Genomic DNA, 17,921 nt, shown 5'->3' with positions numbered 1-17,921 from the left:
AGTTTTCTGAGTGTGTATTGGGGAGTGGGAATGAGGATGTGACTGTGGAGAAAGCCGCAGAAAGCCCCAAGGGTTTTTGGCCTTTCTCCTCACACGGATCATAAGCATTAAGCCTCCAGGCGCCAGGCCCCTGCTAAACTCTGGACATGCAAAGAGACAAAAGATTTGCACTCCCTTTCCCCCCCTCTTCCCTACCTGTTTGAGTGAAATGGATGAAAACGTGATGTCAATAGAGGTTTAATTTCTGAAGAGGAGGGTATGAGGACGTCTCCCCTCCCCTTAAAGGAGATACAGAATGGGGACTGAGAAGCAGCAGCCCAGGGAGGACTGTAGTCGCTAACCAGACACTGGGGTGAAAAGGGCCAACTTCTGTGTCCCTGGGGCAACGCAGACCAAAGCTTCCACTTCGCCTCCACCTTGGCTTGGCTTCTGGAAATGGATTTCGAGGACATCCAGCAGTTCTTCGGCATCGAGGATGTCTGGGATGTCGCGCACCAGCACTGAGTGGGGGGCTGGGCAGCATTTTATCTGGAAGAGGCATATAGACATGAAGGCTGGGGTGGGGTGGCTGGGATCCCCAGCAGTAAAACAGGGTTACGGGTCCCCAGATGAGAGGCCTGGACCGCCCTCTAACGGTGTGACGTCCTCCTCCTCCCCTCCCCCCCTTACCTCTATCTCCTGGATCTTCCCATTGACATAAGGAAAGACTCTCAAGGGAACCAAGTGCGGGCCCAGGGGCACCGAGAAGTGACATATACTGGTCAGGCGCTGAGCCACTGGGGAGGGAGAAACAAAGGGAAGGCTCCTGAGCCCCGCGGTGCCCGAGACCCCGTCCCCCTGGTTACTCAGCGAAGCCCCTCCGACCGGTCACCTGGGTCATCAGCGAAGCTGAGAACAGCCGCCCCGGGCAGCAGCTCCCGCGTCTTCACCTCCCCGCCGCCATTGGAGGGCTTGCTGAAGAACAGCTCCAGCTTGTCCAGCAGCTGCTCCTCGCCCAGCTGGAGGGCGGGGGGCAGCCCGATGATGAGGACCTTCTCTCTGCACAGCCAGGTCAGGACCTGGGCAGGGGACGCGGAGAATAGCACCGCCGTTCCCGCCGGGGACCGAGAAGCCGCCCACCCGAACCCTTAGAACCTTGATGGCCGTGGGCACGGGCAGCTCCACAGGCTGGAGGCGGACGGGGAGCCGGCACTTCTCCAGAGGGACGCGGTGCTCCCGCTGCCGCAGCAGGCCGTTTGCCACTGCGGGGCAGACAAGGAGGGGTCAGCCTGGGCTTCCCTCACCCGGCCCAGCCCTTCTCCCGCGTTCCTCCGCTACCTCCAGCGTCCTCGAAGCTGACCAAGGCTGAACTCCCAGGCAGCGGGTAATGGATCCGGAGGTTGGAAATCAGGGTCTCGGGCACTTCCTTTTTCTCCTTTTTGCGTCCTCGAAACACCATAGCCGCCTGAGGCACTGGGAAGGGGACCTGAAGATGGGGAGAAGATACAGATCAAAGCGAGTCGGGTCATCTCCAGAGTTCACTTGCAAGTGGCCGAAATCCCATTCAGCTGAGACCCCCTTTGGTGATCCCTCTGGGGTCTCAAATGGATCTCACCAATTCAAATAGTCCCTTTTTCTTTCTTTCGAAATTTCTTTCTTTTCTTTCTTTTTATTTTTCAAAACATATGCGTGGACAATTCTTCAACTTTAGCCCTTGTAAAACCCTGTGTTCCAATTCCCTCTCTGCCCCCACGCTTTTCCCTAGATGGCAAGCTGTCCAATATATGTTAAATATGGTAGAATATATATGTTAAGTCCAATATATGCATATATTTATACAATTATCTTGCTGCACAAGAGAAAAAGTGAAGCAAAACAAAATGCAAGCAAACAACAAAAAGAGTGAAATTGCTATGTTGTGTTCCACACTCATTTCCCACAGTTCTCTCTCTGGGTGTAAATGGCTCTCTTCATCACTGAACAATTGGAACTGGTTTGAATCCTCTCATTGCTGAAGAGAGCCACATCCATCAGAGTTGATCCTCATACAGTATCGTTGTTGAAGTATATAATGATCTCCTGGTTCTGCTCATTTCACTCAGCATCAGTTCACATGAGTCTCTCCAAGCCTTTCTGAAATCATGCTGTTGGTCATTTCTAACTGAACAATAATATTCCATAATATTCATATACCACAATTTATTCAGCCATTCTCCAATTGATGGGCATCCACTCAGTTTTCAGTTTCTGGCCATTACAAACAGGGCTGCCACAAACATTCCTGCACATACAGGTCCCTTTCCCTCCTTATGATCTCTTTGGGATATAAGTTAAGTATACACTGTTAAGTGTACAATTAAGTAACACCGCTGGATCAAAGGGTATGCACAGTTTGATAACTTTTTGGGCATAATTCCAGACTGCTCTCCAGAATGGTTGGACCAATTTCAAAGTTCCACCAACAATGCATCAGTGTCCCAGTTTTTCCACATCCCCTCCAACATTCATCATTATCTTTTCCTGTCATCTTAGCCAATCTGACAGGTGTGTAGTGATACCTCAGAGTTATCTTAATTTGTATTTCTCTAATCAATAGTGATTTGGAAAACCCTTTTGTTATGAGTAGAAATACTTTCGATTTCTTCATCTGAAAATTGTTCCTATCCTTTGACCATTTATCAATTGGAGAATGGCTTGAACTATCATAAATTTGAGTCAATCCTCTATATATTTTAGAAATAAGGCCTTTATCAGACTCTTTGGATGTAAAAATGTTTTCCCAGTTTATTGCTTCCCTTCTAATCTTGACTGCATTCGTTTTGTTTGTACAAAAACTTTAATTTAATATAATCAAAATTATCTATTTTGTGATCAATAATGATCTCTAGTTCTTCTTTAGTCACAAATTCCTTCCTCTTCCACAGGTTTGAGAGAGAAACTATCCTATGTTCTTCTAATTTGTTTATATCATTCTTTATGTCTACATCATGAACCCATTTCTACCTTATCTTGGTATACAGTTAGGTGTGAGTCAATACCTAGCTGCCATACTATTTTCTAATTTTCCCAATAATTTTTGTCAAATAGTGAGTTCTTATCCCAAAAGCTGGAGTCTTAGGGTTTGTCAAACACTAGATTACTATTGAAATAATCCCTTTTTCAACTATCATCCACCCAGTGCAACTTTTGTCCATGTTTCCCAAAAGTTCACCTTTTTGGTCCGCCCAATGTATTGGAGGCCTTCCCTCCTTTCTCCTGACATTGAGGGGGTTCTAGGAGATGACCATCTCATCTGCTCTTCCTAGCAGACAATGTTTGATGACTTCTTTTATTTCTGTTCTTGAGAACTCCTCATTAGTTCTATGTTGCATCTGCTCCCAAGGGCCTCTCCCTTATGATTCTCATCTTTAGTTTTTTATAATCAGTGGTGATGAACAATCATATATTGTTATATGGCAACATATATATATAGTGAAGTGGAAGTATTGAAAAAGAGAGGTTGGGCATGGAGCTCTGCAAAGTCTTTTTTTTTTATTAAAGCTTTTTATTTTTAAAATATATACATGGATAATCTTCAACTCAATTCAATTCACCTTTACAAAACCTTGTGTTATAAAGTTTTCCCCCTCCCATAGATGGCAAATAACCCAATATATATGTTAAACATATACAATTTTTATATATAGATTTTCACAAACATCATGCTTTTACAGAGTCTTAAAAGCCATCTAGCTCCCTCTCCTCCTCTTCCTTTTCAACTCTGTTTGATCAACCCATTGTCCAGTGGCTCTTTTTGTCGAACATTGATCTGTAGTTGCACTAATTCTCTAGCAAAGGTTCTAGGAATAAATCCATGAACTTGGTTCAGAAAACAAATGGCATCTTTATTTCAATATTTTCTTTGTAATCCTAATGTAAAAATATTAATCTAAGAAGAGACCCATCATTTCTAAAATATATAGTGAATTGATTCAAATTTATAAGAATTCAAGCCATTCTCCAATGGTCAAAGATATGAACAATTTTCAGATAAATAAAAACCATTTCTAGTCATATGAAGAGGTTCTCTAAATCACTATTGATCAGAGAAATGCAAATTAAGACCCACACATACAAAAATGTTTGTGGCAGCCCTCTTTGTAGTGACAAGAAACTGGAAATTGAATGGATGCCCATCAATTGGAGAATGGCTGAATAAGTTTTGGTATATGAATGTTATGGAATATTATTGTTCTGTAAGAAATGATCAGCAGGATGATTTTAGAGAGTCCTGGAAAGACTTACATAAGCTGATGCTGAATGAAATAAGCAGAACAAGGAGATCATTGTACATGGCAACAAAAAGATTATATGATGATCAATTCTGATGAATGTGACTTTTTCCAACAATAAGATGATTCAGACTAGTTCCAATGATCTTGTGATGAAGAGAGCCATCTACACCCAGAGAGAGGACTGTGGGTATTGAGTATGGATCACAACATAGCTTTCTCACTCTCTCTGTTGTTGTTTGCTAGCATTTTGGTTTTTTTTTTTTTCTTTTTTTTCCCCCTTTTTTCTTGTGCAGCAAGATTATTGTATAAATAAGTATACAAATATATATTGGGTTTAACATATATTTTAACATGTTTAACATATATTGGATTACTTGCCATCTAGGGGAGGGGTTGTGCAAAGGGAAAACTTGGAACACAAGGTTTTGTAAGGGTCAGTGTCGAAAAATTATCCATGCATATGTTTTGAAAATAAAAAGTTTTAATTAAAAAAAGAAGAGGCCCAATAGGATTTACCAGACTGCTTAGGGAGAGGGAAGAAGTACATGATACAAAATACTCAGATTTTAAAAATTGTTTTCTTATTTTTCAAATAATTTAAATAATGATAAATAAGTCACAGTCACTTAAACCTATTTGTCTCACTTTCCTCCCCTATAAAATGGGCTGGCGAAGGAAATGGCAAAACTATTCAAGTATCTTTGCCAAGAAAATTCAAAAAGAATCAGACAAGACTGAAAACAACAAAACATATACAATTCACAACTCCAGCAGTAATGCATGAGTGTGCCTGTTTTTCTGTAACCCCTCCAATGTTGACTTCCCATCTTTTGTCATATTTTCTAACTTGGCATTTTGGGGGTATGAGGTGAAATTTCAAGCTTGTTATGATTTCTTTTTCTCTTATTATAAATGATTTGGAGCATTTTTTTGTGGGGCTGCGTTTCCAAACTTGTTTTTTCTGAGGACTGTTCATATCCTCTAAAGATTTTTTTAAACTGGGAAATGGCGTTCTCCTATTTCTATTCTGTAGCAGTTGCCTCCAAAGTGGAGTACTCCAGGTGTGCAAGATGATCTATGGAGGTATCCAAAGAAAATATTAAAGTCACAAAGAAAGCCACACAGCTGTTCAATGAGTTCCTAGACTCTAGAACAAACCAGGGACATGATCTGTGGAATCCTGGGGGAAGGAGTTCTCCATGAGCTCAGCTGTCGAGGATGGAGGAAATGCTTCCCATGGATGTAGACAGAAGGAAGCTTCTGTCTGCTCAGGTTCTTCTCTCTTCCCAATTACCTCTAAGAGAGCAAGGAAGGTTTGTGCCAACTGGGAAAAAGTAGCATAGATGTCTCAAAAGTGGGAGTGAATAAGAAGCAAAAGACAGTAGTGTTGGCAACTGCTGCCAGTGGGTCTGGGGCTTAAATAACCAAGTCCAGGATTCTCAAGGATTTGTTCTAGGACGTGACTTACCCAAACCCATTGGTCAGCTTGGAAGCAACCCACCACCAGGGGACCAGAGCTTAGTTGGATATCTTGCCACCTGCTACTAGTCCCTTCTTCCCAGATGGAAAAGAGACCCTCTGGACTTTCAAAGATCATGAGCTTCCTATCCCTAATATCATGGAAACTGATTAGACAAATTTTAAGAAAAACAATTTCATAGATAGTTTTGGAGGTTGACAATTTTATACCAAGATTTGTCAAGTGCACCCCGAGATGTTCTTCCCTGAGGATCTTTGGGTCATGGTGGGTCAGTATAAACTGAACTTACACTCAGAGATTTTTGGAATTAGTAGACTGTGGTTCAAATCTTTTGCCACCTACTATCTGTGTAACTTAAAGTAAGTAATTTTATTTTTGTAGGCCTGTTTCCTCATCTGTGAAAGGAAGGATCTAACATTCCTTCTAGATTTAAATCTATTTTCTTATGATCCTTCAAATCACTTTATCATCAAGTGTTAAGCCAATATTTTCAAAAATAATGAAACAGTCATTAATATTGTTCTCACTAGAAAAACTGTCAGATTTTTAGTGAAAGCAAAAAACTTTATAATAAATTTTTTAAATTTTGAAAAAATTATTTTTTTCATCATTAGCTCATCCTTTTCAGAAACTATTTTCTATATATTTTCATGTACATAATTTATAAATAGTATAAATATTGGAGCTACATTCTCAAAAAGAAAACAAAAGAAAAGTAGATCCAAAATGATCAGTATGATGAATGTGTCTATATCTGCCATACTCCTGCCTCTTTTGTATAGTTCAGTTCAAATGCATCCTCCTTCAGGAAGCTGCCTTTGATTGTACTTTTTTCCTGCCTTTATCACATGCTATTTCATATTATACTTATTTGTGTATGTATCAATGAAAGTGACAACTGATGAATTCACAAATTATTAACTATTAAGAGTCACATTTCCTACCCCTTGATAAATTTCATGAAAGTAAGGACCAGCCTCACCTAAATTTTGCATGTCCTCTAGAACAGTTCTTGCCATAGAGATAATTGTTAATAAAATTTTATTGAACTGAATGGAATCACCCCTTTTAAAGACAAGGAACTGAGGTAGAAAGAGATCTTTAAAATGGCTTAACCATCTCTTGGACAAGAAATAAACTTTTCAGAAAATGAATTTTAAACTATTACCACATGAAAGAATGTAGTTAAATTACCACAGGTTCAGATTTGTTCCTCACAACTACTCAAAACTACATGAAATTCCTAGTTGTAAGAGAAATACAAATCAAAACAACCTCAAGGTCTCACTTCCCACCCAATAAATTGGCAAAGAAAACAAAACATGGATAGTCAACAATGGAGGGGTTGTAGAAAGACAGGTATGTTAATGGATTGTTGGTGGAGTTCTGCATTAGAATAAGCATTCTGGAAATCAATTTGAAATTATGCTAAAATACTAATTCAGAGTTCTATAATAAAATGCCATTCAGAATTCTATACTAATTCAGAGATTGTCATTCTAGATAAATGCATCCCTAAGGAAGTCCCAAAATATTTATAGCAATACCTTTTGTGGTAACAAAGAATTGGAAACAAAGTAGATGCTCATTAAATAAGAAATTATTATTAAACAAATTATCATGCATAAGTACAATGGATCATCACCCTACTTTTTAAAAGACAGATAAGGTGAATACAAAGAACCTTGAAAGACTTACACAAACTGATGCAGACTGAAGTAAAGCAAGCTAATAAAACAATAAATATGATGACAACAACAAACTAAATGAGAAGGACCACCACCAAGAACAACTGAAAGTGAGCACCACAGAATTTCAAAAAATAAACATAGCTCCCAAAGAAGAAATATGAGAAGATATCCCTACTCCACTCTTTTGCAATGGTGGGAGGGCCATATAAGTGGAATATTACCCATATTTTCCCTTTTAAAAAAAATATCTTAATTAATTTTGAATGGTTTTTCTACCTTTCTCTTTTTCTCTAAAATATATACATATATATATTCTTTGTCTTCTGGTGCCAAAATGGGGGAAGGAACCCTCTGAAGCCCTCCCAAATTCCCCTCCAAACAACTAGAAAATCACTTCAGAATTGATCTAGGAGCAGGGAAGCAACTTGCAAGCCCAATCAGGAAAGATGTGTTTCAGTGGGATGCCAGGGGAAAGAAGTTCAAGAGCATTAGCAGCAGCCAGTTTCGGCCGGGACCTATAGCAGGGCTCTGAGCCAGGGCAATCCATCAGCAGGCCTGCCCTGGCAAACCCTGAGGCAAGTGAGCAGCCTGAGCACAGTAAGGTCCCACCCCCAGCACAAGCCACCAGCAAGGTCCTGGACCCCATTGCTGACCTGAGGCCTACCAGCAGAGGGACCTTTTTTCCATAGTAATCCAACAGCAGGGCCCCAGCCCTGGACAGACCAGCAACAAGAAGCCTCCTTTAGGGCTAGATGCCCAAAAGACTCTGTTACCATAGCAACCCGGCAGCAAGGCCCCATCCCTGGAGCAGGCCAGCAGCTAAACCCACAATCAGGGGAGGCCAACAGGGAGGCCCCAGCCCCCAGTACAAGCCAGGAGAGAAGTCTGTCCTCCAAAGGAAGTGAGAAACTAAGCTCTGAAGCCCAGTGAAAGCTGGTAGTAAGACCCAAAGCCCCAACACAAAAAGCTAGGGACAGTGTGGAACCAGAGCCCAACTCTCACATAGAAACAGCAAGCCACAAAAAAGTCAGGGGGACTGGCAAGAACCAAAACAAACAAAAGAGCTGGACCACAGAAAGTTAGTATGGTCGCAGGGAGGAGCCATAAACTTAGAAGAGGACAATAGTGTCAAAAGGGCTATGTGCAAAGCCTCAACGAACTATTTAATTTGATCACAGGCCCAAAAAGAATTCCTGGAAGAGCTTAAAAATGAGTTACAAACAAGTTAGAGAAATAGAGGCAAAATTTGGAAAAGAAAAAATAGTAGAGTAATAGAAGCATGGAAAAAAAGCAATAAAATGGACACAAAAATTTCCTGAGGAAAATAATTTCCTAAAATATGGAATATTATTGTTCTGTAGGAAATGACCAGCAGGATGAATATAGAGAGACTTGGAGAGACTTACATGAACTGATACTAATTGAAATGAGTAGAACCAGGAAAGAAAGTCCAAATTTCACTGAAGAAAATAATTCCTTAAAAATTAGAATTGATTGGAACTATGCTCAAAAAGTTATCAAATTGTGCATACCCTTTGATCCAGCAGTATCACTACTGGGCTTATACCCCAAAGAGATAATAAAGAAGGGAAAGGGACCTGTCTGTGCCAAAATATTTGTGGCAGCCCTGTTTGTAGTGGCTAGAAACTGGATAATGAATAGATGCCCATCAATTGGAGAATGGTTGGGTAAATTGTGGTATATGTTTGTTATGAATATTATTGTTCTGTAAGAAATGACCAGCAGGATGAATATAGAGAGACTTGGAGAGACTTACATGAACTGATACTAATTTAAATGAGCAGAACTAGGAGATCATTATATACCTCAACAACGATACTGTATGAAGATGTATTCTGAAGGAAGTGGATTTCTTTGACAAAGAGATCTAACTCAGTTTCAATTGATCAATGATGTACAGAATCAGCTACACCCAAAGAAAGAACACTGAGAAATGAATGTAAACTGTTTGCATTTTTATTTTTCTTGCCGGGTTATTTTTACCTTCTGAATCCAATTCTTCCTGTGCAACAAGAGAACTGTTTGGTTCTGCACACATATATTGTATCTAGGATATACTGTGACATATTTAACATGTATAGGACTGCTTGCCATCTGGGAGAGGGGGTAGAGGGAGGGAGGGGAAAAGTCGGAACAGAAGTGAGTGCAAGGGATAATGTTGTAAAAAATTACCCAGGCATGGGTTCTGTCAATAAAAAGTTATAATTATGAAAAAAAAATAGAATTGAACAAGTGAAAACTAACAACTTCAATGAGACATCAAAATATAAGACAAAATCAAAAAAGTTTAAAAAAATAGAAGGAAATATGAAATTTCTCATTGGAAAAACAACTGCTTTAGAAAATAGATGCAGGAAAGAGAATATAAGAATTATTGGACTATCTGAAAAGCATGACCAAGGAGAAAAAAAGGCAGGACATTTTTCAAGAAATTATCAAAGAAACCTGCCCCGGTCTATTAGAAGCAGAGGGGTAAAATAGAAATTAAAAGAATACACTATCCAACATCTGAAAGAAATTCCCAAACGAAAACTCCCAGCAATATCATAACAAATTCCAGAGCTCACAGATCAAGGAGAAAGTATTGCGTGTAGCCAAAAAAACAATTTAAATATGGAGCTAGAGCCAGAATTACACAGAATTTGACAGCTTCCACATTAAAGAACCAGAGAGTTTGGAATATGATTTACCAGAAGGCAAAGGAGTTAGGCTTACAATGAAAAATCACCTATCCAGCAAAACTGAATATAGTTTTTCAGGGGAAAAATGGATATGTAACAAAATAGAGTACTTTCAAATATTTCTAATTAAAAGACTAGAGTTGAACAGAGAATTTAACCTCCAAATATAAGATTCAAGGGAAACATTAAAAGGTAAGAAAATTTATTTTTTTTAAATCACCAAAAAAAAAAAAAAAAAAAACATAAACTTGATAAGGTTATTAAACTGTTTATATTTCTATATGGCAAGATTTATTTGTAACTCAACTTTAGTATGATAACAGCAATTAGGAGTATGGATAGTAAAACTAGAATCTGGCTTTATGGGGGAAAAAACAATAAAATAGATAAAACATTGGCTAATTAGGTTTTTAAAAGAAAAGAGAAAACTAAATCACTAGTATCAAAAATGAAAGTGGGGAACTCACCACCAATGAAAAGGGAATTAGAACAATTGTCAAGATCTACTTTGCCAATCATATGCCAATAAATATGACTATTTAAATAAAATGAATGAATATTCATGCATTACTACAAGAAATATAAATTGCCCAAAGTAACAGAAGAAAAAAATAAAAATAAAATATTTAAATAACCTAATCTTAGAAAAAGAAACTGAACAAGCCATCAATAAACTTCTGAAGAAAAATTCCCCAAGAACAACTTAAAATTCACAAATGAATTCTACCAAATATTTGAAGAACAATGAATTTCAATACTATTAAACTATTTGAAAAAATAAGTAGAGAATGATACAAATATGATGTCCCTAAACCAGGAACAGCTAAAACAGAGAAAGAAAATTCTAGATCAAAATAGTGATACAAAATTTTTTAAATAAAATACTAGCACAGAGATTGCAGCAATATATCACTAGGATTATACATTACGACCAGGTGGGGTTTATACCAGAAATACAGGGATATTAGGAAAACTATTAACACAACTGACCATATCAATGGCAAACCCAATAGAAATCATATGATTATTTTAATAAATGCAGAAAATTTTTTTGACAAAATATAGCATCCATTCCTATCAAAAATATCAGAGGTCATAAGAATAAAGACATTTTTCTTAAAATAAGTAATATTTATCTAAAATCATCAGCAAGCACTATCTGTAATGGGGATAAGCTAAAAGCCTTCTCAATACAATTAGAGATGAAGTAAGGACGCCAATTTTCATCTCTATTATTTAATATTGTACTAGAAGTGCTAATTATGGCAATAAGAGAAGAAAAAAGAAATTAAAGGAATTAGAACAGGGAATGAGGAAATAAAATTATCACTTTTTGTAGATGATATGATGCTATACTTTAAAAATCCTAGAGAATCAACTAAAAAACTACTTGAAATTATGAATAACTTTTACCAAGTTTTAGGATGTAAAATAAACCCACATAAATCATCAGTCTTTCTACATATTACCAACAAAGTCCAGTAACAAGAAATAGAAAGAGAAATTTCATTTAAAATAACTAGACAATATAAAGTACTTGGCAGGCTAAGTGCCAAGACAAACAGAGCAAATAAATTCATAGCTAAACAACTGGGAAAATATTAATTGCTCATGGGTAAATTAAACCAATTTAATTAATTGTTTATCAATTAATTTAATTTGATAATTAATTTGTTAATTCAGTAATATATCAAAGTTTATTTTTTAAACTAGAAAAAGTTGTAAAGATTCATTTGTAAGAACAAAAATTCAAGGAATCAATGAAAAATAAAATGTGAAAGAAGGTGGTCTAGTCATACCAGATCGCAAACTGTATTATAAAGTGGTAATAACCAAAACAATCTGGCACTGGCTTAAAAAAAAAAAAAAAAAAAAAAAAAAAAAAAAGAGTGGTGGATCAGTGGAATAGATTAGGTACACATTACATTATAGTAAATGATCATAGTAATCTAGTATATGATAAACCCAAAGATTCAAGCTTTTGGAAGAAAAACTCATTATTTGACAAAAACTGCTAGGAAATCCAGAAAACATAATGGCAGAAACCAGGCAAAGACCAACTTTCACACAATATACTAAAATAAGGTTAAAATGTGTAAATGATCTAGGCACAAAGGATGATACTATAAGCAAATTAAGAGAACATGGAAGTTTATCTGTCAGATTTATGAATAAGGGAAGAATCTGGGACCAAAGAAGATATACAGAACATTATATAATATAAAATAGATAATTTTAATTATATAAAATTTAAAAGGTTTTGAATAATCAAAACCAATGCAAATAAAATTATAAGAAAAGCAGAAAACTAGAGGGAAAATTTTTGAAACAAGATAAAGGCCTCATTTCTCAAATATATACAGAAGAGAATCAAATTTATAAAATATAAGTCATTCCTCAAATGATAAATGGTCAAAGGATATGAACAAGTAGTTTTAAGACAAAGAAATCAAAACTATCTATAGACATATGAAGAAATGCTCTAAAACACTATTGATCAGAGAAATACAAATTAAAACAACTCTGAGGTACCACCTCACACCTATCAAAATGGCTAATATGACAAAAAAGGAAAATGTTGGAGGTTGGAAGGAATATGGGAAAACTAGGATACTAATATACTAGTGATAGAGTTGTGAAATGAACAAACCCTTCTGGACAGCGATTGGGAACATGTCCAAAGGACTATAAGATTATGCTATTCTTTGATCTAGCAATAATACTGCTAGATCTCTATCCATAAAAATAGGGAAAGAACCTATTTATACAAAAATATTTCTAGAAGTTCTTCTCATGGTGGTGAAGAATTGGACATCAAAAGGATGCCCAAAGGGATTCATCAAAGGGATTCTATTAAGAAATGATTAAACAAAATGTAGTATATGGTTGTAATGGAATATTATTGTTCTATAAGAAATAACAGGTAGGATGATATCAGAAAAACCTAGAAAGATTTACATGAATTGATGCATAGTGAAATGAACAGGACTGGTTTCTATTGTACCCTACAACAACAATATTGTTTGATGAAGAATTGTAAATGATTTAGCTATTCTAAGCAATAGTGATCCAAGATAATCCCAAAGGATTAATCATGAAACATAATATCTGCCTCCAGAGAAAGAACTGATATTGAGTACAGACTGAAGCATACTATTTTTCACTTTTTTTCTTTTATTCAAGTGTTCTTGCATAAAATAACTAATATGGAAGTGTTTTATATAATTGTACATGTATAACTTGCATCTGATTGCTTACTGTCTAGGGGTGGAAGAGATGGGAGGGATAGAATTTGGAACTTAAAACTTGAAATAAAAATGTTTTAAAATTTTTTAAAAGTATTCTTTATTAGATAGCATGGCTCTCTGGGAGTGAGGAGGACAAAGGATACTAGGAGAAAGTTAAACAATGTAAAAAACAAACATCAATAAAAATGTATTTATAAAAATAAAACTAAATGAAAAAATTCTAATGAATTCCTGGCCAGAAAGGGGAAATATGAGAAAAAAAAAATTCATTTGCAGAGTTCAGAGATACAGGGGTGTGGAACATTGCACATAATGTCAGATTTTTTTGAGGTAGAGGTGAGTTTTGCTAAATTTTTCTTTTTCTTTTTTTCTAAAAATAATTTGTTATATGGGGGCAGCTAGATGGCACAGTAGATAGAGCAGTAGTCTTGAAGTCTTAAGGACCTGAGTTCAAATCTAGCTTCAGACATTTAACACTTACTAGCTATATGACCCTAGGCAAGTTATATAACACTAATTGCCTCACTCCCTCACCCCACCCCCCAAAACTGTTATAAAAGATGGTTCTCTGAAAGGGGGTTTAAATTGAGATATAGAAGGAAATGTAGTAAATGTAAAAAACAAAAGATATCCACTTTGATGACCTAAATTAATTGAACAATTCACTAATTAAAATTCAGGCTGTAAATGCCTACTTATTGTAAGGCATCTTGGGAGATATGAAGATTGAACCACAAACCACATAGTTCTTGCCTTCAAGGATTTTAGATTCTAGATATGAAACATAAATACAAATATACAAATTTTTAGCATAAAATTTAGGAAAAACATATATAGAAGAGATCAAAGAGAGATAGAAACAGGAAGGAGAGCTGAGCAGGACATTTGATCTGAACCCTGAAGGAAGAGACTTTTTGGTAAGCCAGAATATGAAGGAGGCCATTCTATAGATGGCTTGTGTGAAGGGAAAGAATAGGTTCTGAACCTTTTGGTGTCATGGACACCTTGATGGTCTGATAAAGCCTAGGGACCCCTTCTGAGGTGAGGGAGCTTTTCAGAATAATGTTCTTAAATGAATAAAATAAAATACATAGCACTACAAAGGAAAACAATTATACTGAAAATAGTTAGATTTTAAATTTTTATTAAAGATTCATTATTGATGTTAAATATGAAAATAAATATGAAATATTAATATTAAATATTTAAAATGGACCTCATACGGAAGATTAATGAGTAGTTCAGTTTGGGGAGATATAGAGCAGGTGAAGGAGAGTTCTATGAAATAAAGTTTTATAATACAGTTTGAAATCTGGTATGACCAGAATAGACCACCTTTTGGTAGATGAAAGAGATTTTCAGATATAGACCTCACAGAACTGGGAACCTTACTGGATGTGAGGGAAAAGGGGAAAAAAAAGTTCCCTTTAGTCCCCAACCCCCACCTCTGTCTGCTTGTCCCTTTACCTCCTCCTTTTGGAAGATTCTTGTCCGGAATTGCTGTAATTCCTCCTTTCTCAGTTTCAACCTCTTCTGTTCTTCCTTCAGACGGCAGAGCTCCTACTCAATAAAGGGGAGGTGGGGAGAGACAGGTGATGCTGAATTAATTACTTGTCTATCTAAAAAAACGTACCTACCCAAGGAAAAGGTTCCCGATTCTGGAAGGTCTTACCTGGAATACAATCCATTCTCTCTCCTTCCTGGAGAGGGCCCTGGCTGACCTCCATGGGACTCACCTGAAGCTTCAATCTCCACCATGCATCCTCCTCAGGTCTGTGCGTGTCTGCTCCCAAAGCATCCTCATGGGTCAGTTGATCCTTGTCATTCAATCAACAAGCCCTGTTGAGTACCTCCCATCCCCCCAGCAGCACATCAGGGGCTATCAGGGGTCCTCAAACTTTTTAAATAGGGGGGCAGTTCACTGTCCCTCAGACTGTTGGAAGGCCAAACTATAGTAAAAACAAAAACTTTGTTTTGTGGGCCTTTAAATAAAGAAACTTCATAGTCCTGGGTGAGGGGGATAAATGTCCTCAGCTGCCGCATCTGGCCCGCGGGCCGTAGTTTGAGGACCCCTGGATAGGATTTGGGCACTATATAAAACATGGTCCCTCAAGAAATGTGGATTCTGGTGCTTTCATGCTGTGGCAAGATTTATACACAGAGCATCATAGACAGAGGTAAAAGGAACCTTAAAAGCAAATGACTGGATGTGGATTTTGGAGGACCTTAGATTCAAATCCTGCCTGTGAACCTGAGTAGGTCACTTAGTTTCCTCCTCTGTAAAATGAGGGGATTGGACTAGATGGACTCATAAGGTCCCTTTTAGCATTCAGTCCATGACCCTCTGATCTAATTATCACCGATTCATTTTACAGATGAGGAAAATGAGGATCAAAAATGTTTAATGACTTCATGCTACCTAAGTAAAAAGTGGAAATGATGTTAGTTGAATTACAACTATTTTGGCAATCAAACTGGAACTTTGTGCAGAGTTCTGTAGTTCATGCCTTTTGACCCAGAAATACCATTACCTGTTCTATGCCCGAAAGAGATGAAAGAAAGAAGGAAAAGTCTTATACGTGTGAAAGATTTATAATAGCTTTTTCTAAAGTGACAAAAAAGTGAAAACCAAACAGATGCCCATTGATTAGGGAGTGTTTGAACAAATTATGGTACACTGTTGAATGGAAGTGATAGAGGGGCAGTTTCAGAAAAACCTGGGATCATGTGCTATGAACTGATGAACGGGAAGGTGAACAGAACCAGGAGAATAAATTAGATAATAATAATAATAATATAATAAAGAAGATAAACAACTTTAAAAGACTTAAGTCTGATCAATGCAACGACCAATTTTAGAAGTCTGATGATGAAAAATGCTCTCTCCTGACAGAGAGAGAGTTGGACAGAAGAGAACATAACTCTTTAGATGTATACAATGTGGACATTTATTTTGCCTGATTATGCATATTGATTATAAGGGTTTAGTTTTTCTTTAACATGATTTGATGGGGGATGGGAAGGAGAGGGAGAGAAAATAAATGATTGTTAATTGAAAAAAAAAATAAAAACAACTCGTTTTAAAAAAAGAACACCTGAGACAGGAGAATAGATCGATATGCAGACAGATTGCACTGAATTAAGAATGAAGATTGATATTTATCTTTGTCATTAGATTTTGGGGGGGAGCCCAGGGACTAATGTTTCTCTTCAGACAGCGAGGCAGACACCTTCAGACTCTAATGAATAGGAGCTTTATTTGAGACATCGTGGGGTTGATTTCATGTGGGGTAAGGGCTCAGTCTGTTTCTCCTCTCTTTTGCAAGGAAGCCAAAGAAGTATTGAATAAGCAGTCTGATTTCTGCTCCCAGCCACAGCAGACCCCTTTCTATCTGTAAGTCCACCAGCCGGGAAGACTGTCATTCTGGCGGCCACTTACCTTATTATCTGTCTGGTCCATGAGGTTCTTCTCTTATCTGCTTAGGGGTAACACGAAGACTCAGGGTGCCACCTGGAGATGAGGATTCGAGGAGGGGAAGGAAGGAAAGGGGGGTGAGCTATGGAGGATTGATCCCTGGGTTTCAGCCCTCTTCAGAAACACAAGCTGGAGGATCTCCAACCTCTCCCCAGTTAAGTTACTTCCACTTTCATTTCTTGTAACTACCACCCCTCAGTGACCACGCCTCCCTGATTTCCCTATCCTCAGAGGGAGCCGAGACAGGTCCCTGCCCAACAGTAACAAGTGCCCACCTTCACCACCCCCAGCCAGCTCGAAGCTGGGTCTCCCCATCTCCAACTCTGACACGGACAGGAGATGAGATCCGCCTCCCAGGGAAGCCTCACCTACAGGAACGTAAATCTCTTCATCTGATCTCAGGCTTCCACTCAATCCCACAAGAAGCAAACAATGACTATTAAGTAGTCAGTCAACAAGCATTTATTAAGTGCTTACTGTGTTCTGTGCTAAGTACAGGGGACATAAAGAATGGCAAAAGCAGTCAGCTTTAAACTCACATTCTAATTAGGAAGACAAGAATCCTCTTAATTCTGGTGGCTTCCCTCAGTTGATTATTCCCAATTTATCTTGCATATGTATAATGTTAATGCAGTTGTTTGCAAGCTATCTTCTCTATTAGAATGTGAGCACTCTGAAAACAAAGACTATCTTTTACCTTTCTGCTTCAAGCACTTGGCCCAGAGGTATCACATAAATGTGGACAAAAAAGGTACCACTGAACTATGTACAAACAATAATAAAAATAGCTAATATTGATATAATAGCCTTTTTAATAATATATATTTATATATTATATTTTATGTAAAATGTTATATATTTATATATATTAGCCATATATAAATGTATATTATATGCAAATTATATATAATAAAGTCTTTTAAAAAACATTTCCTTTTATTGAAAAAATTCATTTAGAACATGGCAGTTAATAAAGGAACATAGGACAGAAATTAAGATATGTGAGAGTGGGGGGATGACAGCAATTCAAGGAAGCCATGGAGGACATAAAGAGGATTAAAAATGCCATTGA

General features: G+C 37.4%; 1 protein-coding gene across 2 annotated transcripts; it reads right to left on the bottom strand.

Moving 5' to 3' along the window:
• Positions 1 to 221: 221 nt before the first annotated feature.
• On the bottom strand, positions 222 to 17,031 carry IFI35 (interferon induced protein 35). Of its 2 annotated transcripts, XM_031966342.1 has the most exons (8): positions 16,814 to 17,031; positions 15,111 to 15,191; positions 14,842 to 14,934; positions 1,318 to 1,465; positions 1,135 to 1,241; positions 872 to 1,058; positions 670 to 776; positions 222 to 528 (listed from the first exon to the last, which is right to left on the bottom strand). In XM_031966342.1, exons 1-8 carry the CDS (start codon positions 16,832 to 16,834, stop codon positions 337 to 339), a joined length of 936 nt encoding a protein of 311 aa, XP_031822202.1. In that variant the 5' UTR covers positions 16,835 to 17,031; the 3' UTR covers positions 222 to 336. The 2 variants fall into 2 exon arrangements, with proteins under 2 accessions (XP_031822202.1, XP_031822203.1); XM_031966343.1 differs by lacking the exons at positions 14,842 to 14,934; positions 15,111 to 15,191; positions 16,814 to 17,031 and adding an exon at positions 8,078 to 8,349.
• Positions 17,032 to 17,921: the final 890 nt, after the last annotated feature.

The sequence above is a fragment of the Sarcophilus harrisii genome, chromosome 4 (assembly GCF_902635505.1).
Source record: "Sarcophilus harrisii chromosome 4, mSarHar1.11, whole genome shotgun sequence".
Classification (NCBI taxonomy): domain Eukaryota; kingdom Metazoa; phylum Chordata; class Mammalia; order Dasyuromorphia; family Dasyuridae; genus Sarcophilus; species Sarcophilus harrisii.
This window is presented reverse-complemented; position numbering and strand designations above follow the sequence as displayed.